Here is a 25,962-nt window from a genome sequence, read left to right as displayed (position 1 = left end):
TGTATCTGACCTTTTTTCTGGTTGTCCCACCCCAGGCTTGGTGCCCCTCAGGCCAGGTCCCGGCATGGTGTGGTCAGTGGGAGAGGCCTGGGCTTTTCCAGCTGCCAGCCGGGCATATTTTAGCAGCACTGAGAGCAGCAGATCCCACACAGCCCGCAGTGTAAGCTCACCCAGCTTGTGACGCTCATACAGGTAAGGCTGCAGTACCTCCTTTACATTTTGAAGGAACTGGCGTATAATGAGCAGAGTGGCCAACATCTGACAAGGACAGAGAAAAATATTCAAAAAAATGATCTGCTATACCTACAGTAGTAAACACAACATCCTGTTGTTCCTAATTAGATCATTTGAAAGAATTGCTTCCCTGGGAAAATGCAAACAGCTTAGGATGCGAAAGGTTAGAGAAAGGCGGCTAAAAAGCAAGAGGACCAACAGAAAATAAGGGACAATTAAAGAGCAACAGGAAAACCATCATCAAACAAATGCAACAAATCTGCTGAATCCTCACTACGCAATAAAAATTTAATATCTCACTGATTAGGATATGTCTAAGTGCAATATGTTTGACAGAATCAACAGGGAGCAGTTATATCCACTATCTCCTTTACTATGGCTATGCCTTTTAAGACCACTGAAACCACATTTCAATGGCATATGATGCACTGATGCCAATAATGAAGATGGGCACTCAAGACCTTTTAGTATTACTCATAACTTGAAGACCAAATGCAAATCGCACACCAGAGGAATTATAAATAGGCTTAACATAAAAGACAGTTCCGGCTTATTACAACTTGGGTCTACTTTGATAATTTTGGATTTCACTAAAAATATGATATTATAATGGTACTCAACATTAAATCGCTGACATTTGGGTACACAGCAACCTCACGAAAGAGGCATCTGACAGAACGAAGACGTACTGCATTAGTCAATGTGAATATACTATAAACCAAAGTTAAATTGGTTCAACTGTTCAATGTTGTCAAAGCCGAAAGAAGTGCTGGCAAAAACTATAAAAACAAAACCCAAGGTGTAACAAACCAGATTTACCCTTAAACACTCCAAAACGAGCAGTGAGTATGTCTTCAGCCCTTTAGACACCCAGAGGATAGACATAAAAAAGGGCAACAGCATCACATAGCTTACTGTGTGTTACTGGCTTTAATCTTGTAATTGTTTCAAGTCAAATAATGCTGCACAGCATACTTTAGCTGTTATGTACAGTATAGCACAGAATGCAAATGCATAACTACAATGAATACCTGACAAGGATATGGACAGAAAGTTATTTTCAGTCAATGCTACGTAGCTACCTCCGGGAACAGTCAGCACAGATACATCAGGCACTGGCAGATTCAAGCTGGCAACACCAGATGGTTTTCCTTTGAGACACTTCAAGGAATACACCAGTGTTTTTACATGTTTTATCTGGGTTTTTCTCTTTATTTCATTACGAAAATCAACTAGAAACACGTCTGCTTGCATTTACATGTGTTCTGTGGTGATGCAGTTCGACTGAAAATTCACGGTGACAAATACATGTAGAAGCTGGACTGAATTAGTTTTGGTTCGGACATGGAAAAACTATGAAGTCAGGTGACGTTATCAGATTGTGACAAGCTCGATGAGGTGGCACTTTGGCTCACAGTGTAATAGAAACTGAGTTCAGAGTGAGAAATGTAGGTACGAGTAGTGAGAGCGGTATTGGAAAAACAAAGTGCATGGAAAGAAAAGACCAAATAAAAAATCCATATACACTCTAAATCCCTAACTCGGTCTGAAAACAAAAAGGTAACTCCTGAAATATTTTAAATGGTCGGAAATCAAAACAGGAGACATTTAAACAATCAGACATTATCTTCTGACAGCTACATTTTAAAATATTGATGCATAAAACCACCGTCACTATTAAAAGCTGTGACTCGAAATAATGGAGTTTTCAAGGCAAAAGATTAACAACACTATATTTGATCTGGTGAGACTGTGAAATTATAGGTTGGTGTTTTCACTTGGATGTTGCTGAGAGAGATGTAATCCTTTAATGACAATGAAACCTAATTTGGAGTTGCATGCTATCACCAATACAGTCGTTTTTACAAAGCAGGCTGCTCGGTCATTCTCAAAATGTGACATGCAAAGGGATGACAGAGGTGGTCAGAGATCGACCTTTGACCTCCCACTCAGGCAGGGATCATACTTTGGACTTGAGGTGGTCCCTGGAGAACCAGGGAACAGAGACCACAAATATATGGATCTTGAGGAAGAAACAAGGCAGCACATTGACCCAGAACTGCCGCTGCAGACTCCTTAACAGAGACAGCACCAGCAGCATCTTCCACAGATGAACAAATGAATAGATGGTTATGGAAAGTGATGCACGTATGCAGATTAAGGCAGAGTAAGGATGGAAGATTGCAATGACACATGTTGGAGTAAATGTGCGATAGAGAAGCATTAGAGTTGGCAAGGGTCTTACCTCTTTCAGGCGCTCCATGTCTTTGAGGTAGAATCCAATGTAAAAAAGGCTGAGATAAGAATTTACAAACTGAAACTGCAAAAAAAGAGAAATGACAGGTTTTAAGAAATGAAAGAAAGATTCAAAATCACATAGGTAGATTAGATATTATGACATGAAATGCCACTCACAAGAACCATTTTGATGATGAGATTCTTCTCGTAGGCACTCTGGAGTCTATAGTTTTCTGTGGAAACAATAGAAATCTCTTTCTCTACCTCATGAATGACTCATACCCAACACTATATACTGTAAAAATAAATGCAATTACTAATTAGAGGTTAGAAGAGCTCGCTACAGATCCACAAAGAGCATTAAAGCATCTAAGATGAAGATTGTCTGCTATGAGAAAAGCTCTGCTCTGAATGTGAATGCACATTTGGAAGCTTGACTCTTACCCATGTCGTTGAGCCAGCAGGCAATTTTCCTGTACACCTCGTCACACGCAGTCACAGTGATAGCCAGCATGATTTTGGGGATGAAGCGAGCTAGCCGAGGCATTTCCTTGATCCCCATCACAAATTCCTGCAGTTATACAGTCGTAGATTTTTATTCATCACCTCAAAATCAAGGACGTGTAAGCAGTTGTGTTTAGATCTTTTAGTGACATCATTCTCTTTATAGTCCTAGAACATAACCGTCGAAGAAGTTAAGCATTTAACAGGCTTGCTGCAAAATTAGATCCTTAAAAAACTGATATTACTGAATACGGAGAGAAAAAGGATAAAGAGCTGTCTTGGAAACTAAAACAAGCACAATCAGATGCTGGCAACTGACGGACCTGCAGCTCAAAACAGACGAGCATGACCAGGAAGACAAAGCAGAGACAGAGTATACAGATGGGCAGGCTGACCAGCCACCTAAATACACGTCTCCTCCATGGAGGGTAGTAGAACTCCTCACATCCTGTTATGGGACTGCAGCGCTTGACTCCCTGCCCACAGAGAAAGACAGAAAAAGGAATAAAAAGGCCAGAAGGAGATGATCAGAAAATATGTGCATAGAGAGAATAGGAGTTTTTGTTTCACAAACCCGGAACTGAGGCCGTGGTTCCTCCAGGGATTCAGCAGGTGTGTCCAGTGTTCCCCACTTGTATGCCAACTCAGCCCCCCTCCTCTTCCACCGCTCCAGAAACAGAGTGGCCCACACCACATTGAATAGTGCAAACACCACACAGCAGATGTCACGGCTCGTCTGAAGCACCCCAAATATAAACACACAGATGTTTTAAGACTATGACGAGGCATTATCACTGTTTGGTTGGTGATGTATGATGTTTTAGCAGTCTGATACCTTCTCTCCTCACCTGATCAGATTCAGTGAGCATCCAAAGCACAAAGCCGATCACAGCAGGATATAACATGGATGTGGTGTAAAATCCCAGCCAGGCAAAATACATGGCAATCTTCACCCCAAAATAGTCACAGATATCATCTGTAAACACCATTAACACACAGAAATCAGAAGGAAACAACATAAAATGTTAAAAAGTAGTAAATATAGAACTACCGTAGATTACTAGTCAAAAGTACTTCTGAAGTCTTTCGGATGCACTGCACTATCAAGTTCCCATAAGTGTGTTCTCATACGTACTGACCTAGGGGCTGTTTTTCACAAACAGCCTGAACCCAAGATTTCATGAGCTGACTAAGGATCCTCTGCTCATGGAGAGGAAACATTTGCTGGATCACACCCCGTGCACTCAGCTCTGGGACTGTACAGAATAATAAAGTATAGAATAAAGCAAAGATCAAATCACTGTAAATTGAATAGGTTCAAAGAGAAACACAAATAGGGGAGAGTATAACAGACAAAATAAAGAGCGAATAACAGAGTAGCTATATAGAGAACTAAAACTGCAGTAAACCATCATATTTGTCAAACTCAAACCAACTGGGGGATTGTTTCCAAATCCTATTAGGGAGCTGCCCTCTGTTTAATAAAGACAAACATCACCAAGGGTCTAATAATACCACAATGATAACAGAAACAGCTTACTTATAGGCTGGCCCTCTAGGAAGTTGATATTGTGAAGCACCTCCCCATTTTTGGCACGTAGATTATCCAGCCAGTATTTAATGATGCTCTGTCTCTCCTACAACAAATAAGAGCGCTGGGTCAGGTAAGGCCTTTAGAGCCTCTTTACCTTTATATGGGTGTGTGTGACACACTGACCTGTGAGGTGAAGAAGCACAACTCGCTCTCGATGTTCTCGTAGATGTAGTCCTCCTCACAGGAGAAACTTCGTGTTCCTCCTCCAAACTCGGGCTTCACTGCTTTCCTCAGTCCCATCTCCTCAGCACCTCGCAACAAACTACAAGTTAAAGAATAACCTTTTAACATCTGCTTCAGTAAGTAATCGCTGACATATTCCATGATTCTTCCAGCGTCCCACAGACAGAGTGAGCAGTATTCACAGTGATTGTATGGTGACAGCAACAGACTCATTTTCTGACTAGCAAAAACAGGTTATTTGCCCATTATTCAGGTTATTTTGTGCAGATGCAATGGATTCTGACTGACTGCGGCTGCTGTTGGTGAAGAACACTTTAGAAATTCATGACTTCAATGATTTTGATGACAAACAGCAAAATAATTAGAGGTGTGTTAAGGTCAAACTCCTCTTTAATGCCTTCCCTTCATCATTGCCTTTCATCATCTTATTTCTGATCAATCCCTCCACGTCTTCCCTCTGTCGCCCTCCTCCAGCCTGTCTTGTCTTCCCCTCCACTCTTCATTCTTTTATCTCAGAGTCATCTCCTTTATGTCCTTCTCCCCCCTCCTCCAATATCCCATCATCCCTTTCTCCTCTTCTTCTGTCCTTCCCGGTGGCTTTGTGCTGAAATCGCAGTAATAATGCAGCACCACACCCTCTGTTCCCTACAGGCTGGCAGCTCACCTCTCTGTCACGTGAACATGTATATATAGTGTACACACACACGCATACAGGAATTCAGCCTAGGTGGCCTGGTAACACCCATCCATCATGCTGCTCCAGGTACTGGGAGGAGCAGGACAGTGAAGTACCTTCAGCTCTATGATGGATTATAGCAGAAATGTGAAGTGTAAGCTTCTGTATGAGCGGTGGATACTGCTTAGTGTGCAGCGTCATCACTATTAAAGGAGCTTGTTTGAGGAAGTAACGAGGCTGAATCTTTAAACTGTTTAGTAATCTAAGCCAATAACTGCAAAGCATTTTAGAGGTGTGCAGCTCTTGCTGCTGCCAGGAATCTTAATAAGCCTTTATTTAATCAAAAAAATGTATCTGCTTTCACACTCTCCCCCCCAGATATAAGCACTCTTCATTTGGGAATACAGTCATAGGCAGAGTGTGGTCTAAACTAACCTTGCAACAGAGCAGAATATTGCTAAGGGAACCCTGCATGTAAAGTTGATGCTAATTTAGCAAATACATATCAGGTGTAATGTAGAAACTCAGCAGAACAAGATGGCATGCTGTAAATTATAATGTCAGAGAGGAAGAAAGAGTAATGGATGGTATGTCAGGTAAGGAAAGAGGAGGACTGAGTATGTTTTTTTGCTTTCTGTTAAACGTTTTTTTGAAGCAAGAAATTAAACCTTTGTGGTGGAAAAAACAACAACAACACTGAACCCATGTCACCAGCTGTTCTACAGTCACTTACAATGTAAGCAACTAGCTGCTGATCCATTTTAAAACACAGAGAGCTTCAGGTGCTATTATAATATCAACAAGCCTACATATGTTAGGTAACACACCTGGAGCCCCCTGTTGTAATTCTTACACAGCTAAAAGAAACAAGTAAAATTCTCCCTGCTACAATATGCACAGGGAACAATGGTCCAAGGTGAGAGGATGGAATACTTTCTGGGTTATCTTTTCTATCACATAAAATGTAGGTTAACCTATCTAGAAGCAGGTATGTGTGTGTGTGTGTGTGTGTGTGTGTGTGTGTGTGTGTGTGTGTGTGTGTGTGTGTGTGTGTGGAGAGGGAGAGAACAGAGCGTGCCTGGTGTCACACCGCAATCATTTTCCTTGAGCATTTCATCTAAAACCCAGTGGCACACTTTCAGGAAGCACTCTCTCCCAAGTTACCTTTCAGTGCTCCGTCCTTTTCCTCGCCTCCATCCTTCTCACTTGCTATTATCATCTCTGCTTCTGTCTTCCTCTGTCCATCTGTGTCTCCTTTCCCTCTGGCCATCCCGTCCATTCATGGGTAAAAGGTTTGCTTGAGACTCGTGTTTTTGTGAGTGGCCCATTGTTAAGTGCCCAGTCAGCAGAGAGGACCGAACATTTGTCAAGTAGTGTAATATAGTATGGAACAGTAAGTTTCACCCTGCCCTCCTGGATTGTATTTCTCAGTATTTATACGCCAAAGTCAACGCTGAGATTAAAATGACCCTGGGCTAATTCCCAATTCTCCTGGGGATTTTTTCAAAACTAGAGGCTCTATCTGAGCAGTGGAATCCGAGTGAATAAAACCCATACACTTCAGCCTGCTGCTAACCTTCAAAAAACACTGAAATCACCTGCAGGACAGCCGCCAGGAGCAAAGGATTGGTGCTGATACACGAGGCTCTAATGATTCACTGTGTATCAGCTAAAATGCTGTGCTTAGTATATCTGCAGCTTAATATAAAAGTATGGTAAACAAAGGTGCTTTTTTTTACACCAACACAGGACAAATACTTTTGTCTTTTACATAGCAATTCTCATATAAACCTCAAACCACTAGAGGAAGCTATACACTGCATTATTTATTAGCCAGTTTCTCCATATGCTGTCTCTCTGGACAACAGTTCCGGCCATAACTTCTATCCATGGTGATGGGGATGATTATTTCACACAGTTACAATTAAGTGAACCTACCTGCTACCTCTTAAATAGAGAGATTTGGACATGCTAATACACAGACTTTGCATAGAGCCAGGGTACCTGTTCCCCCCCCCTTTTCCAGTCTCTATGCTAAGCTAAGCTAACCTTCTCCTGACTGTACCTTGTTGTATTCTACTATCTGTCTTTTGTCAATATATTGTATCACAGTCAGTGAAATGAATTAAATACCAGTAATTAATGGAATATGTTAGTTAGAGCTGAAGAATATTGAAGGATTAGTTGACTGAGAGAAAAATAAGGGTTCTGAATCATTTTTAGATATAAAGTACTATTTTCATTTACTTTGTAGATGTTACATCTCGTTCTTACTTTTCATATGTGGCGGTGACGAAGAATGCGTAGACTCGTGTGTGCTTATGGTGTCGGATTTGGATGATGAGCTCTGGGATTCCCAGCCGGATGTGGTTCAGTAGCCATAGCAACGTGTGGTCATCTGTAGCATCTGTGGCAGGAAAGGAAAAATAAAAATGCATTTTCAGCCATACCCACACTTCACTGTACACAGGGACTGCTGAGTGCTCCCACAGTCTTTTACTATTTATTGCTGAGCAGCTGCTGGAGGTTAAATGTCATACTAATACACTTGAGATTGCCTTTTTTTCTCCGCTCTCACAGCTGGTTCAGAGTTTTAACGTGGTCATTAACCTGGTCATCTAATCTTCAGCATATGGATATAAACATTTAGATACTATCAGCAGTATCAAAGTCATAATCATCCTCTTCCTCATGCTCATCTTGGAGAATAAGAAAAGGTAGATGTACAGTATAACCATGTATAAAAACACAATTTTAGAAAAAATAGTGAATGTTGGAATCAAAGCAATAGTTTGATTCTTAGGGGAAAATTTGCAAAAACTGCATCATTTAGCTGTGTAATTTAATTGAAAATAAGTGTTAATTGCTCTAGGTTGAGTTAAGGATTCATCGTTGTAGTTATGACAGATAAGTTGTGTGTTAAGAGCTCAGGATGAATTATGTCAATGACATTCTCACAAACTATACAAATATAAATGTGTGTGTGCGTGTGTGTGTTGAGTGCCTGACCTGCAAATGTCATGAGGACATCACAGTTCTCTGTGGGCACTGTTTTCATCCAAGACTTATGAGACATGATGTGTCTCCCAGCCTGCAGCAGCCGCTTTCCAAACAACTTATCTGAGTGACAAACAAACGGAAACAAACAGACAGATAGACAGACAGACAGATAGACAGACAGACAGATAGACAGACAGACAGATTGACAGACAGACAGAGAGGGGCGAGGGGAGAGAAAAAGAGAGAGGGTCACCTTTTCAAAGTGAAACATTGTAAGGGGCAATGACATTTCTTACATTTTCTGCCACCCCCCTCTTACTCTTACCCTGCTGCCCCAACACACACACACACAAAATCGTCCTTCTTGACAGGACAGATTTAAATGTCATGCCCCTTCGCCTCACAACACGAGGCTGACAGAAATAATCCTGCCCTGTCAAGGCCAGAGGCCACTCCTTGTCCACACTTTCTGAATTGTCACATACACACAGAGACGCTCAGCTCTATTAACTCCCCATGTTCCTGCTGCTATTTGTCTGTGTTATATGTCCTGAGTTATAAAACATGAGGAATTTCAGCTAATTTAAGTTGAATATACAGCTGTGAATTCAGCTCCTGTGTAGAATTACCTCATCTCTTTTCCTGAAGTCAATGGCACACCAAAAATAGCACATAAACAGTAATGTCCCACTATAACACAGTCGCTCTTTATGTAGCCCATTGTAGGGATATAATGCACAGTACATATTTCTTCTAGGGAGAATACTGTTATGCCATGGAAAAACTGCATTTTTGAGACAACCGAAACTTCCATCTCAAGGCTAAAATGAACTTTATCTTTGCTTTGACACCTTACTAATCTTCCACTGAGCCTCTGGTGTCTCATATTGCCACTAACAGGTACTTCAGAAAGGCATCAATGAGTGTTTCAGTAAGACTAGACAATTCTATAACCAGTTTAACCCCAGATCCTTCTGTTCAGCCATCAGACAGCAGTTTGTGTAAACAGTTTCTCAGGTCCTGAATAATAATGACAGCAGTCCTGTGATTATTGCGGCATGGGTCATCAGAGAAGGCAGGAAGTGGGGCACTTTTCAGAGATCAAATACAGGGATGTTCAGTGCCATTTATCAGATAATGCACTATTTATTTATTTTTTAAGTATAAATACATTTTCATTTTACAAATCATGCTACTGTCCTACTATCCTGTTACTGTTTTAGGTATTACTTACATGGTTACAAAAGTGACTGTAAACACATGCACTCTTGTGAAGGTCAGGTATATAAATTTAAGAATGATATCACCACTTAACAACACGTTGCTGTAAATCACACTGTATCTTTGCACATTCCCTGAAACCATTAAACACCTGTTTTATAACAGCATCATTGTGCTGCAGCTTATCATGTCCCACCACTTCTTGGAACAGCCAGTGGTGACAGAGAGGGGAGGTTCCCAGAAACAGACCTGACTGTAAGAGAATATATTTGTTTTGCACGTTTACATTACCTATGTACATAAGCCCCAACATGCAACATGATGCAAAGTCACAATACCACTGTAAAAGCAATTTTTAAATTTCTTTCCCACTCAAATTTACTGCCATAAAAACAGAACACAGCCCAAGTCTTGCCGCAAAACAAATTCTTATAGATTAGCCTGATAGTTTTTTTGTTTGCCAGATGCTGCGTTCTTCCAGACTACTTTAGCATCTTTACCTGTATTTACTGCTCTGTAATTTTGCCCATATTATACACAGTTTAAAATCTATTAAATCATTTTAATGTTGTTTTGATCCCATCTCTGCAGCTTTTTCCTTGTGTTCTCTGGCTAACACCATAGTTCTCACCTAAGAAGCTCTAAATAAATAAAATAGTAAAATTAAATTAGTCATTACAGAAACAGAGAGGATGCCTACCTTTGCTTCAAATTTATCCCATGTTCTGCTGAAGATATTTTCTGTCAAAACATGTACAGACTTGTACACACAGAAATTGACTTAGAGGTAGCATTGGTAGAGTATTTAAAGGATCTCTCTTCAGTACTTACAAACAGGTTGTGACACCTTTATCTGGGTCCACACAGCTCTCCCCGTCTTAAGAACATTTTCAAACATTGCAACAGGTCAAAGAGGAAGCAGAGCAAGGTATTTTAGATTTTTTTAAATCGTGAGTGGTACTCAGATACTGCTCCACTGTGCTTGGGAAGAAATGCTGCAGGCAGTGCTGAGACGTGACAGCAATTCTAATGAGTCCTGTATTCATCACTGAGGGCAACACTTGCACGAACACAGAAACACACACACACAGACACAGACACACACACACACACACACACACACACACACACACACACACTCCTGGAACAGCTTGCAGATTGGTTTCAACAGTTCCACAATAGTTCAGTTCATGAGCCCCAATACTGAGCATGCGTTCGCATGGCTTGCATGAATTTGTGTGTTTGTTATTTGGTAGGACATGAAAAGCGAATTGTACATTAGTCATCAGAGCTTCACTAGATGGACCAGGCCAGTCTGGTAGGTTTGTGGTACAGTATGTATGTGGCATGTGGAACAGTAACTGTAATAGTTTTTGTACTAGACAAACAAAACACTTCTGAGTATTCATGGGTTTCATGGTTTGTTGTCAGTTTCAGTGAAGAGCATTAGGCAGTTCAGCAGCAGGATTATCGGGGCTTTTCAGGGTCACCATGACTAAAGTATCAGCAATCAGTAACAGTAGATTTAACAAAAGGCATGAAAGACAGTTGACTTTTTTTTTTTATTACAAATTTACAAGCACCATATAAATATTGTTTATAAATATTCTAGTGGGTCTCAATGGCCTATGGTCAACTACAAGTTGCATAACACACATTTAGCCGTTGCAAACCTATATTGTGCTTATCAAATTCAATTTAAAATTTACACACAGTTAAGGACTGAATATTACCATTTTGTGAAGTCTACATTTCCATTCCTACTTACTTACAAATATTCTTACTTTAATGATGTTTGGTGATGTTTGGTTTGACCCACATTTGTCAGTTTTGCACTTTAAAGTACGATACATACGTATTTCCCTGGCCTTGTTGTTGTTGTGTCCCTAACTATGATGTCAATACCTAGAGATGCTACAATGTGAAAAACGCTGTTTGCAGACTCAAGTATAACTATTAAATAATGACGATGACCTTGGCAGAGCACGGCAATGTATTTCACAGTCTAAACACTGTTTTAAAGTTTGAAATTAATTATTAGATCCATTAAACACCTGTATATAATATAAGATCATCTTTATTAATCCCATTCAACATGTAATGATGACATAATGAAGATAAATAAGATAATGAAGATAAATAAAGATGTAATAATACACTAGCATAAACATAAAATGATTCCAATTGTGGTTTATGGTGGCAAAAATAGGAGTATTTTTGAGTGTGAAAGCCCCCTTTAGTCTTGTAACAGAAACCGGGTCACTGTTGATCAGGTTGGCGCGGGACTAGCAGTGATACAGACAAAGCCTGTATTACTCACGGCCTTCACCGTGAGACAAGCGTTCCAGGGTTAATGCTTATCAGACAGGAGCCAGGCATGCGTAGCAAGCAGGGTGTCTTTCTGTGATCTGAGTTGCTCTCTCAAGCATTTCTGCAAGCTGTTTATAAGTGTGTCCATGCAGGCATTTGTCTATGTGCATGTGTGTGAGCATGAGATATAAAGTACCAGATTAATAAGGTGTTAGCCAGTTATGAAATTCAGGCAAAGGCACTAAAATGAAAGCCACAGACACTTAGGCAAAGACTTGATGATGCAGTCACCATCTTCACTGGCTGTGTGTGAGTGTTTTTGATAACTGACTGCTCTTTATGCATGGATGGAGCAGCTTTGGGTCAGCACTGATGATTTTACTCAGTCAGGTAGAGGTTATTTAAAGTTTTCTTTATGAATCTTTTAGCAGTTGGAACACACGTTTGGGTCTGTTTTAAAGAATTCATATTATAGTTTGGAAAGTCAATCAGGTCAAAGGTTACAATAAACATGTACCAGTTTAATAGTTTCAGTGGCAGTTCACATCAGATTTCTGAAAGCTTGGTTGGTCAGGGCATTAGAGTGAAACAAAGAATGGCTGTCGGTGGTGAATGAGCAGTTAGCAGTTACATATAGTATATATCATTAGAGCTGGATTTATATTTTTTTTGGCAGTGGGACATATTGACGTTTGACTCGTATTTAGCCAGATTAATAAAGACAGATACAATGATATAGACATAATGTAATAAAAACACAGAGAAACCTACAAAAACCCCCACCACATACAGAGAGTGGATGGCATATACTAAAAGAGGCAGAAAGCATTTCCATTCTAACATCTACTGAATATGTAAATTAAACAAATGACCCTATTAGAACAATTACATCAGTAAGTGGGACAGAGAATTTAATCAGTTTCAAACACCCAACAATTTCCTTAATTAGAATCATCTCCATCCCTGACTGTGTAAGTTGCCACACTGAGCAGACAAGTCCACACCCAGTCACACCGGATAATAACACTACAGAAAGACAGTGCCCTTTTAAACCTGCTCCCAACTCCATGCCTGTCTACACACACACAACGCAGAGGTTCAGATGCAGGCACACGCTTAAACACAAATATGCATGCAGACAGCAACAAAATGCATCACATCAGGACATATGTACATACAGTGTATAGAAGTGCAATGACTGCATATATCTAAAATAAAACCAGACTCTGCCACCATTGAGATTATATGAATCAACCTGTAGAAACTGTATTTACAGCCTCAAAATGTCAAAATGTAAACCACAATCCACCTTCTGCTCTTATCTCTACATTTCTCTGTCTCCCCCTTCTCCCTCCTGCTTTCTCCAACTTCCAAACACTGACTCACTTTATTGCTTGTCGCAATGGCCACCTCACTGCGCTCTCCTAGCGCAAAGTACTGTATATAATTGACAAACACACATTTCCAGTTCCGCACTGAATCTCTTTTCCACCAGCAGATGTGTTTTAGATGATATGAAAGCCTCTCTTCTTGCTGCAGCAGAGCACTCCTGTCTCTTCACTTTCTTTCACCTCAGCCTGCTTCTCTCTCTCTTTGCTTTTTATATATCTTTTATTTAGCCACTACCATCACTGCGTCTTCTCTCATTGAAATCCTCTTTCTGAGCTCCACCATAACCCCAGCCCCCCAACTCAGAGCTCTCATCTCTTCCCTCTCACTCAAGAGGTATTTGTCACCATGGTGTACATGGAGCTGTTATAGATGATGCCTTCGAACTGGATAGAAGGAAACGAGGGGGCGCACCGCAAAGGAGCACAGTTAAACCTGGGTTAACAACATGCCGGTGCTTCAGTGGCCGAACCAAAACGTTTCCTGCTGAAACTTAGTGTCTGCCATGAGCTGTAGTATTATCTCTCATCACTAAGTACTGACAATGAAAGAACTGAAGGCAAATGAAGAGTAGGTAGTTTTCTTTCAAAGACTATACGCTATAGACAGCAAGGCTCAGTATCATCTGAGTTATTCACTGTTAAAAAGGCATGTAATGAAAACTGATTTCCTGCAGGTTTCAAAGCTGTATTGTAATCATCCTGCAATCAGGCCTGCTCCTAATTAAAAAACTTCATTCTCCAGCCACTAATAAATGCTGCTGAGACAGTCTTTGCACATTTATCCCAATTATAACAGATGCAGCACAGCTTCAGTGTAGTACTCCAAATGAAACTAAGTTGTTTTTTCAAATTAGGACAGTAAAAGAAACATAAAGACTTGAGATTCTGCAACCATGAGGTTGTACAGAAGGACTTAGTGCTTTGAGCTAAATGCTAATCATCAGCTTGCTAACAAGTTGATGTCTAGCAGGCACAATGTCAAACCATGTTCATCATTTCAGTTTGGTCTACTGCTGCATTCCCCATGATATTGCCACAATCGGAGAAGCAGACATTTCACTCTTCTTACTCCCACTTGGGGTCGCCACATCAAATCAATTAATCCGAAATGTCAGATGCCCTTCCTGACGCAACCTCAGTGTGTGAGGGTAGTGGCCCCTGGTCTTCCAAGTAGTAACCAGGCACGACCCTGCTTAGCTTCCGAGATCAGACCCTATTGGGCACTTGGACTCCGGTGTGACCACTAGCAGAGACATTTCACTAAACCCCAAAAATGTCATCCTCAAGGTGGCACTAGAGTAAACATCAGGGGATCACCAATTCACTAGGCTTCATCCTCTGAAATGAATGTCAACAAAATTTCATGACAATTCAATCACATTATTATAATGTTTCAATCTTGACCAAAATGGTGGACTGACTGCTCAACTGACATTGTCATGGCAATGCAGTTGATTAGGACTGTTCTCCCACAGGAGGGAGTCAGGACATGTCTGTTCCCCCTCTGTGGCAAATGGGATGAAGCCGTCATTGTTGGTGGATGTCATAAGTTTGGTGTCCTCATTATTAGGCACAGAGAGCATAATAGGGACTCGTCCTTGCCTTCGAAAATAACAATGACTACATGTGAGACTGGATCTAGCTGTGGCTGAGAGCCAAGAGAAGGACGAGGGAGAACCATGTAGGAATAAAAGAGCCACAGTGCTCACACAGCAGAATAATTGATGTATCACTTTTCCCCATCCTATCTTCTTTCTCTCCTTTACATCACTTTATCTCCACTGCCCGCTTAGTCTCACACTAAATCTGCCTCCTTGATTTCCAACTCTCTCCTTGTTTCTGCCAAGTAGGCTAATCGGTGGTTCATTCTAGGTTAGCTGTTAATTTAGGTGTCATATCTGTTCTAAACTGGGGTTAAATTAGGAAAATGTTGCTATGTGATACTCAAGCAGGTAATAATCATGAACAGAAGCCAATAGTGAATCCTTTCATGCAGAGTTGTGCGCAGACTACTGTTGCAGACAACCACAGACTGGCTATCCAGCTGGATGAATTGAGCATTGTCGAGTGGGGGATTATGAATTATGAATAACCAAGTGGTGATGACGAATATAGTGGAGTAAAAAGAAGCCTGTGTGGGTCAAACACACCCCCTTGCTGAGTAACTTAACTTTGAGATCAAATCTGGCAACATTTCAGTGAGAGGCAGTCTTTTGTCTAGCAAAGTTCATAACTGATTAACAAAGTGATTAGTGGGAAGAGACACGGTATTGAGACTGATGTCATCTAAACTGAAGAAACGTAGCTGGTGCCAGTAGCCCATGAGGTCATTCATAATTATAATCATTATAATTATCATCAGGCTCTCTACTGCAGTGAGACAGTCCAAGAAATGTCAGACAACTAGGTATTTATATTCACATCTGCAAGTATGCTCTGCACGTTAGTAAATGAGGAGGAAAGGATAATAAAAGAGTGAATTTAGAGAAGATACTGTTGCAGTAAGTCAGTCTGGTGGATGTAGACAGATCTGCATGATGGTACGATATTCTACTCCTGGACAGGAAAGATGGGAGAGAGGCTTCAAGTCAGATCAATATCCAGAGGAACCAGTGATTATTGTACATTACTACACTATTCCTCCTATTTCCCTTTCTGCTTAATGACGAGCAGAGGAAGACATCATTAATGACTTAGTCGGTTTTGATTTCTCATGCCTTTCAATAAGGAGAATCAGAAGCAGAAGATTTATGCAACATTTCATCCTCATTTATTTAGCTCTGGAGTTTTACAGAGCCATGTTAAGAGAGTCAGTAACACTATTATACATAGAACAAAGTGCACATCCGATTGAAAACTCATATTTTAAGCACTTGTAGTAGAAGTGGCGTATTTATTGAAATATATCATGACTAATTACTCTGAAACTAGTGCAGGACTGAGCATATTCAACCCAACCAGAGCAACTGATTTTATAGTTTTTCAAAGTGACGGCATCTTTTAAAAAGAGGCAGATTAATTTAATCTTTCTGTGTGATTGAAGCCACACTCAGAGACCTTCACACAAACAGCAGGGTGTTGACTCTTATGCTTCAATAAACACAGATTATAAGGAAAGTGAAAAACTGGAGAAGTTTCTCTCGAATGCAAATATGGATGTTACAAAAGTGGCAATGTGGTTTGTTTTACTTGACAATTTCTTAAGGCATCATTGTAAACACTGCACAATTACAGCTTTCTTGTAGCACTTTGAGCACCAGAATTATGTACATATATGTGATGGTGTGGACAGTAAACACAAAGACAAGGAGGAAAATGATAAAACAATAAAGGCAGGGGAAATATAACGGAGGGAACTACTGTACTTTGCTATTGTAGGCTTCGTCAGTCAATACCGACAATGTACAAACATATGAGGTGGAACAGCATGTTCCCCCTTAGCTGCTGACAGGCTGTCACCACATTCAAATTCTCAGTAAAAACAAGGGCCAGAATCGGGTGGGGCTTTTTAGTCAAGGAACAAAAGATGCAAACTAGAGCTAAGCAAAATGAAAAAAAAGGGAGAACCAGTCTGCCTCATTACTAATCACTCATTGCATCCAAACTTTGCCTAAACTTACTAAACTTTATTTGAAATTCTAATGGAGTTTGCAAAGTTTGCAAAAAAAAATACCATACATGTCAGGCTGAGTTTACACAAGACATCAAGAACATTTCCACTGGATGGTGGGGTCCAGACATAAAACATAAGGTCTCAGGTTTAAATACTTCTTTTAATGTAAACATGAATTGGCTTTAACAAAGACCTGGAACAAGCCAACAGATATGTACCATCTATGTGATGCTATTAGACAGTGTGAATTTAGATTTTTCCAACATCAAAGTAACTTAAGTGCAAAGAAACGCTAAACTGAATATTTCAAAGGGCTAATCCAAGGGGTGACAGACTCCTATAATTTTTTAGCTGTATTACTTATTTCACCTATTAGTCAAAACTGATCTAATGTGTATCAAAATGCTATACTTCTGTTTGTGTCTTTACCAACTTAAAATAGCTGCAAGCACTAGAACAGCTTTTCAGCAACTGATCTCAGAGAAGCAGAATTTTCATTCACACTATATGTGATACCATCCATCCATCCATCCATCCATCCATCCATCCATCCATCCATCCATCCATCCATTTTCTATACCCGCTTATTCCTTAACCAGGGTCACAGGGATCTGCTGGAGCCTATATGTGATACCATTATTATGAATGCAATGTGCATTTCCTGTTGTACTGTTTGTGTCACTGATACTTGAATTAATACTTCAAACTGTAGGATGGTGATCATGGTGGGTCCTTGGCTCCACGGTTTTTGAAGGTTAACGGCACTGTCATCAAAATAAGACCAACAAGATCTGATCAAAACGCAGTGCCTTGGTGACAGATGTTGCTTCTGATATTCGTGCTTCCGACATTGTCTGAGAAGTGATTCTCTGTCATCTAGCTCAGAAAGGCAAACTAAGAGGGTTAGAAAATGGACTAATACTTCAACAAGAGATTTACTGAGGTGAAGTATCCTACATGTCATCTACAGATGTGGGCTTTGAAGATAATACATAGGCAATGTTTCTCAATGTTTCTCAAATCCACAAAACCAGGCCCCTTCCTGCCCTGCACTCTTAACAAACAAAAGATAAAAGCACAGAGCAGACTGCAGGACACAGAGAGCAAAAAGCCTGAATGTGGGAATCAGAACAAACACATTATGCTGCTTTCTACTAAGGTTTAACTTTGACATTCAGCCTGCTACCGGGGGTAATGAGGAGAAGATGATGAGGACTGATTGTGCGTCTCTACCTACCAAAGAAATCTAAAAGTATAGTGGCTCACCTAAATGAGTCACAGGGGGGTATTAAGAGGAGAACAAGAATGGGAAAGAGGACAAGAGCTTACGTTACAGACAGATGGTGGTTTAAAATTCCCTTGTTTGTCATTGACTGGCTCTGTACATGGACAATATGTCTACGTCTTAGCTGCAGGAAAAGGAGCTCTTGTCCCCCATGTGTTGTATGTTACATTTTCACAGCCCTTTAGCTTTCTCTGGAGGCCCCAGAATGGCTAATGTGGAGCAATTCCCCATGACCAAGGCTAAAAACAGCATTCTTCACTATGGTCATTGTACTTGTCCTGGCTTTGCTTAGCAACTACCCTTAAAAAATACAAATCCAGGCCTAGTCAGTAGAGTTAAAAGCTGATAAAAGACAGGATGACCGAATACATTTTAATCCTATTTTTTCCTTCAGTACTGCAATATCAGTTACACAGAGGAGGAGGCTGCTTATTGACACTACTTTGATAGCAGAGAATGGGGTCTAAACTCACTGATAAGAGTCTCTGCTACATGTCACTGCTTCCCCACCAAAAAGAGACAAGCAACACCAGCAGTGATTGCTCTCTGTGCTTGAAATGCATTAAGTTCTGGAGTACTCAATATCATTTTCTGCTTACAGTTTGATTATCTTCATGGATATAAATGGAAGTGTAAACTTCCAGAGGGCATAAATGGGGATTTAAAAGTTAGCTGGCTAGAGGCAAAGAGGCATTATAGATGATATGATTAAGCCATTAAAAACTTGAGAATCTAGGGCAAGTGAATCACCACTGGCAAGACAGATGGTTTATCACAACTCAGGGAGTGTTTGTAGCTTCATAAAATATCCCACATCTAATGGTTGTATATAGGTATCTGTACAGCTGCACATTCACAGCAGAATGCCATATCCTCACAGTGTCTGGTGGTACATGCATGGGACCATCTCTGCATCTGGAAAACCAAGCCAGCAAGAATAAGGTAACAAAAAAGCATTCCAATGTTGGCCTGAGGGTGCAGCCACACTGATCCATGACCAGCCTGATATGAATTCAACTGACACTCAGTTTGTTTTAGTGCATATTTGATACAAGAAACATTAACTTGAAAATACTGAGTAAGAGCACATGATGACAATTCTGCAATATATCAATCAGGCTCAGATATCCTTCACAAACATTGTCTCCCCATTAAAATGCAAATCTGCAGTGATGGTTGTTTCATCGTGAAAACAGACCCTTTTCAGAGAATTAAACTTAACAAAACAGTGTGAAAGCACCTCTGTGTCAACCAAGGTCATACAGGTTTTCTTGAAAAAATCCTTAATTCGGATGTAACAATCCAACTTTCTGAATCCTCCGAGATGATCTGCTGATACCATGTACTGTTGCGATACTGTGCTCTTTGCCCAAATTTCAAATCTACAAACCTCATTGTATGCATAGGGTCTGGGATTATGAGTTGACTGGGCCCACCATAACCAAAAAACTGTAAATGATGCAGGAGACACTGAATTTTGACACTGGTCAAGTACTGCACTTAATATGGAGAAGTCATTTCATGGCTGATTAATAAGGTCAGACTAGCGTTGATAATGATTTGGTGTATTAGATTGGAACATCTCTAATCGTTCCAGGAACGTGAGGCAATGAGTCTTAAGTTTCTGGTAACAGAAACATGTGTTAGGGTAGATAGGATGAGCAGATGCAACCACCATATCCATAAAGAGACTATGAAGTAAGTGCCAGCCACACTATACAATATCATTAGCAGAAATCCATTAAAGTGACAGCAGCATTAACTGCAGTGTTTACCGCCATCTGACCAGCATCTACTTCACTGTAAAGATATAAATTTTAAGGAAAGCTGCTCATACTAAATACTAGTATATACAATACTAAATATGAAGCATTATCACAACAAGAAGCTGGTCAAGTAATCTTATAGTTAGCCTTAAGGTCTGATCAAATCTTGCATGAAATGTCCCCCCATCAAAAGTTGGTTCACCAAAGTAATCTGTCAGCTGTGGTTTTGACAATTCAGGTGAGGCTAACAAACGCTTCACCGTTACTAACAGCAAGGTCACCCCACAGACAGGCGACATTCCTCCATCACTAATGCAGCTAATGTGCAGTTCAGAAGGGACAGAAGAGAAGGATAACAGGAAATTTATCTCTATGAAACATGCAATGAATCAGAGTGAGATAAGCAAAGAGATCAGAGAGAAAGGCATTAAGTTGGGAGTCATTAGGCACAACACACTGCTGTCATTATAGCACACTGCATTACATTCATCAGCCCCTTCATTTATGAAGCTGTGGGAGGGCACAAAACCAATGGCTCAATCTGTCTGCTGCTGCATGAAACAACTCTTCTTTTCAGAAAGTTTATCATGATGCTTTTTCCTGCCCTGCCTTTCACCGCTGTATTTAAAGCAACCTGTGTGACACTGAACCTTACTAAATCTGTCTGAAGCAAAGCTGAGGTATTCTACTTGCTTATGTGGCAGTGAGAGCAGGAGAACTGATTCCTGTCTGAGAGCCTATGGATGAGCGCAGATCCTTGCTTAATACGTTTTTCTCATGCATTTTGTAAACTGGGAAGCGCATTTATTAATGCCAAGCATTAAAGCTACTGTTAAATAAGTTTACATGGATGAAAATGGACCCTCAATCTCACTCCTGCCTCAGAGCAGACATGCACTTCCAGTTCAGGACAAGAGTGAAAAATGGATTTCAAACCATAGTTTCATAGTTTCAGACCAACTTTAAATGTGAAACTCTCCCTGCTCTTAAATATTTTATACAGTGAAACCTAATTTATATTCTGTAGAAAATAAAAAGAAAAATTATAATATGTCAATGACACAGATAGTCCTGGGCTCACAGTATGATTTTAATGCTTTGCAATCATCAATTACAGGTTTGTGTCATAGATGTTATGAAGATTACTGTACCCATGAGGCTACAATACTTTAATTATTGAAGCATTTTGGAAATGTCCTGATGTGAGAAACTATTTGGTTGCCATCTTCACATCTCATTAAGCCCTGAATGGCATTGATATAATGAAAAGTCTTAGTGTGAATTAAATGTAGACTAAACATTGAACACAGCAAATGTAAAAAGGTTATTTCAGGTATGACAGAGTGAGATGAGATCAGATCAGACAGTAACGCATGCTGAGATACGAAATTTCAGGCTACAACCTATTATCATTGCGTCTTTTAAATGAATCTCATCATATATCATAAACATACTAAATCCTAAACCTTTGGTTGATTGAGTAACCCTGAATGACCTAATTTCCATAATAGCTAATCTTATCAACACTGGCCACAGAGGGAACACACTCTAATTGGTGAGACTTTTATGTTGCCTTTTCTAATGATGGCCCCTTAATTAATCTTTGAAATGCTGGCTTGTGGTTGGAGCTACAAAGGAAAATGGCTGAGAGGATCAAAGACATTCCAGTCTACCGTGGAGGGATTAGGAAAACATGGTGGAGGCAAAGAGACAATCGAGCATCCGAGCCTCCAGTGAGGAAAATCCTTTCAGGCTTCTATCAAAATCACCTTCACTTTGTGGCTGGGCGAGCTGAGTGACACTGACACGTGTGAGGGTGGTTATGTGATATCATGTTAATCCCACTGACGTCCCCAAACCCAATCCTTCTCTCTCATGACCCATGGTTGAAAATATAAATAAAGTGGGAGCAAGTAGCTTCAATAAGGCAAAACAGACACTGCTCTTAATACTTCTGATAAACGCTTGACACTTTTCAACAGAAACTAAGTTGTTTTTGTTTGTTGTTTTTTTTTTTTTGTATAAGATGCGCATGGTCTTCTATATCAGTTTAGACAGTTTGACATCCCTGCGGTTGTAGTTTACATACTCACTATCAAAAAACAAAAAAAAAAAAAAAAAAAAAATGAAGGAGGCCCTACTTGGATCTGACAGCAATTTAAAACTAAGGAGGTTGTCCATATACATGGGTAGGAAAACACCGGCCACAAAAAAGTAATAGATGCTGCCCACAAAACCACAGGACTTTCTGGATACTTGATCTTGATTGCATCTAACATTCCTTTACTTTATTTTTATTATCAAATATCTTTTTTGTGGTGAGTATTTTACTTAGTTCAGTAAGAAATTCCTATGTTTTTATTACTATGATAAAATATACAACGCACATTGAATTACAGGTGTAATGAGGGAGTCAGACGTAAGACCTTCGACTTATACTGTTCACTTGTCAGTGTTTGACTGTGCCTGTGGAGAACTGATGTGCAGTCTGTGCATGTTGATTTTCAGGGAGCTACATACCAACAACAACAGCTTTCAGCTTTTGTACTTTAGCAAAACAGAGTGCTTTGTTTTCATTCATTCATATTTGGACATAATATTCTCTATCTAAGTTGTGAGTTAAAAAGCTAAGCCCAAGTCAAAACATTTACGAAGGCTGGTTATCATTTGAAATTCGGCAACACCTGAGTTTTTGTTAGTACCTTATCGATACCCAACTTAATGTTTACAAACATATTTTTCTGCAAACTCTTTTCTTCCTTTAATAGAAGAAATCACAGTTCTCTAATCTGTTAAACACATGCAGCCACAAATGCCTGAAGTTCTGCCTTCAAAATAGGAACTATATGAGCAAAGAAAGAGGAAACAGGATTACAAATCACAGCAGGCACTCAAAGCCAGCTTTCAGGGCTTTCTGGATACTTGATGACATTTCAGTCAGTGACAGGAAGTATTGAGTTGTGATACATTTTAGGCCACCTGATTAATTCTTCAGAGACTGGTACCGGTGAACCCTTTCATGATTTGCTGTCTGCCTGCACCTTACAGATTTACATCTTTCTTTGCCCCAGTGCTGCATCTTGCTAATGAAACAACTGTAAAATTGAACTGATCTTCACTTTGCTGACCCTCCAACCCTATCACTTATTCAGGGACCTGGGGTGGCACCTTATCAACAGGATGACATCAGCCTGCTCTTCCAGTCAGCAGCAACCAGCTCAGGTTACCTCGACCAAGTGTGGCAAGGAGCGCTCATCCGCTGACAGCCCACTGCTCCACTGCATCACTCTGCAGCAGTACTCGCAGAGAGCACAGAGGCAGTATCTGCACCCTGCACACAAACAACCCGGGCTCAGCAGCTGAGGCTCTCTACTCAGACTAATATAGTGGTCTGTTCCAAAAATAGCCTTTACACATAATTCTTGCAACAACTATGATATGGACTATTCAAATTCACTGCGTGTGTCAGTGAGTGTAAACAGAAAGCATGCTTGTCTGTTCAGTGTTTTTAAATGGCTTATAACACAGAATTGTGAGGTGCTGTGAGGAATAACACAGTAACAGCACTGAATGGAAAACTACATGCAAGCCGGTAAAGCTAAAACCAACCGCATACACGCTCTGGAATTAGATCAACCTTTTAAGAAAGTAGTGAGAGAAGCTTTTACGTGCTAAGCTTTAAAATAATGCACCTACTCGGTTATCCAGTAGCATGGAAACTACTACTGAAGAAATAACATGGAACTACACAGCAGCCTGTAGTAGTTTAGTCTGCCTATAATAGTTTGGAAATCCTTGGATCATGAAGTTAAACATTTGGTTTGGAGGAAAGACTGGCAGATCTCACACGCAATCCAGAATAGGATGGAAACCCCTTTAATACAACCTTCCTGCCAACCATTGGCCTGGTAACAAGCTATGGAAATACTGTTAAAAACTAAAGCAGCAATGACCACAACAGGAACCCTGACAATGTGCTCTGTGATGACAGGAGATAGACTAATGCCTACAATAACCCACAATAAGGTCACAATGCAGACATGAGGATGTGCCATAATGAAGCTATTTCCCTAAAGGAAAATCCTTATATCAATAATTCTGAATAGCTTCTGCCACGGGAACATGCAATACAAGTAAAAGTCGTTATTAACAGGCCTGTGGTCTAATAGGTTGGCAATTTCAGGACGCCCTCGTGGAGACAAAAGAACGTGCCGTCGGTGCGGCGCTCGTGTTGTTTCCCACCATTCACCTGTCCTCCACACGCATCCTAAACCGCATCGACCAACGGGAAGAGATGCGCTCTCCACTCACCCAATACACCGGAGGAGGTCTGTGGCGGGGCAGCGCCCGGCTCCGGCCTCTCTGCGTCTCCCTGCTGTGCTCTGTGTCGGTGCCGGGAGCTCTCGGGGCCGTCGCCGGCGGTGGTCGCGCCACCGGCGCCCGCCGCGGCTGCAGATCCTGCCGCTGCCGTCCCCGTGTCGGGCATGCTCTCTATCAGCGAGCAGCGACGGAAGATGAAGATATTTCCCGGGAAATTTTGCAGTGGTATCGCATCTCAGGAGGAAGGCAACGCATGGGAGTAGTACGAGGGTCCGGGTGAAGGGTTAAATGACTGTAGAAGTGAAGTGAAGGTTGTTGGTGTCGGTGCAGCGGCGGATCATCCTGGTGGTACTCTGGAGCAGGATGCACGGCTAGATGGAGAGCGCTCCTCTGACGGCTATAGAGGAGGGACAAAGAGAGGGAGGGCGGGAGGAGGCAGGGTGACACACACACACGCACACGCACGCGCGCGCACACACACACACACATGCACACACCTCAGGACAATTCACTGTGGTAGTAGCCTATAATAATTTTATCAAGACTGCAGCCTCAGACATATCCGCATGTTAACCCAAGCTATTCATGCGAAATAGGGTATATAATAAAGCCAGATCTGACAATCATTATTCTCTCTTCATGCGAATTCCAATCTAAAGAGTCCATAAGAGTTTTTTCATTCATGTATGTTAGAGTAATGTGCTGTCCTCCAGGAGAAATGATATTTATTGCCCTGCAGTGACCTCTGCCAGCAGCCAGGCGTCAAACTGAGGCCAGAATTAGTACCTGAGGGGCTAAGTTAAGATAAGTCCTCTACAAGCAAAATTAGTGGATACCATATGCACATTCGTGTGATCACACAAATGCTAGTAATTCTTGTGCTCTTTGTTTATCCTACAGTAGCAAAAACACAGTAATCCTTTCAGCAGCAGGTGTATCAGTCAAGTTTCTGCAGTATAGCAGGTAGACTTTGTGACAGTGACTGCACTATATCCTGTCTTCAAAGATTAAATAGACTATGACTTATTTATTAATGCAGAAAATAACTTCATAGATCAATTTTTTAGTGACACTCAGATCTAAGAAGTAAGTAATATCTCTCCCTAGCCCACTGGACATGCTACAATGCAGTTCACATTGTGTATGCAGAAGCTATATAATATTCCTATTACACCATTCACTTCAACAAACCAAATAGGAAGGCTTACTTTACTGGGAAAATTCTATTCCCATGTCCGCTGACAGTTGTTTTACATCTTTTAAAATTAGCAAACCTAGTTGGCCTGCTCCAAAATAAATCTATAGCTTTAAAACAAATATTGATGGTGTAGACTTAGGTTTTCTCTGGAAAAGTGTTAGGCCTGTATGTGTTTCTGTCATAGTGCATTGTTTTAAAACCACCTGCAATTTGAGAAGTAGGTCTGTGTGTAAAGAGGGTGGAGGTAACTTGTTCATCAGATCCATGGCCTCATTAGTCTTTTTGTCAGGCAAGACAAGGATGTTTGTGTATTGACTGTGCTCAACAGCTGTAGTGACAGCTGTCATGCTTTGCACAGAGCAGTCTATAAATTATTAAAATCCCAGGTTAAAGATTGCTCCCCGGTCCTCAGGCTCAGCCTCTTCAGAG

At 40.7% G+C, this 25,962-nt stretch overlaps 1 protein-coding gene across 3 annotated transcripts in view; it reads right to left on the bottom strand.

The window, feature by feature from the left end:
- Positions 1-24,719, bottom strand: part of ano8b (anoctamin 8b) — a 31,983-nt gene extending 7,264 nt beyond the window's left edge. Inside the window, exons 1-14 of one of the 3 annotated variants that reach the window (XM_026323117.1) lie at positions 24,327-24,501; positions 8,439-8,549; positions 7,704-7,836; positions 4,694-4,832; positions 4,517-4,613; positions 4,116-4,232; positions 3,825-3,952; positions 3,551-3,712; positions 3,300-3,452; positions 2,917-3,043; positions 2,650-2,705; positions 2,480-2,554; positions 2,201-2,335; positions 11-258 (exon numbers count right to left, since the gene is read on the bottom strand). In XM_026323117.1, coding sequence (XP_026178902.1) covers positions 11-258; positions 2,201-2,335; positions 2,480-2,554; positions 2,650-2,705; positions 2,917-3,043; positions 3,300-3,452; positions 3,551-3,712; positions 3,825-3,952; positions 4,116-4,232; positions 4,517-4,613; positions 4,694-4,832; positions 7,704-7,836; positions 8,439-8,549; positions 24,327-24,501 — 1,856 coding nt within the window. Of the gene's footprint in view, positions 1-10; positions 259-2,200; positions 2,555-2,649; positions 2,706-2,916; positions 3,044-3,299; positions 3,453-3,550; positions 3,713-3,824; positions 3,953-4,115; positions 4,233-4,516; positions 4,614-4,693; positions 4,833-7,703; positions 7,837-8,438; positions 8,550-24,326 lie in introns of all 3 variants that reach the window. The other 2 variants (XM_026323116.2, XM_026323118.1) reach the window with 2 other exon arrangements.
- Positions 24,720-25,962: the final 1,243 nt, after the last annotated feature.

Source organism: Mastacembelus armatus, chromosome 4 (assembly GCF_900324485.2).
Source record: "Mastacembelus armatus chromosome 4, fMasArm1.2, whole genome shotgun sequence".
NCBI lineage: Eukaryota > Metazoa > Chordata > Actinopteri > Synbranchiformes > Mastacembelidae > Mastacembelus > Mastacembelus armatus.
This window is presented reverse-complemented; position numbering and strand designations above follow the sequence as displayed.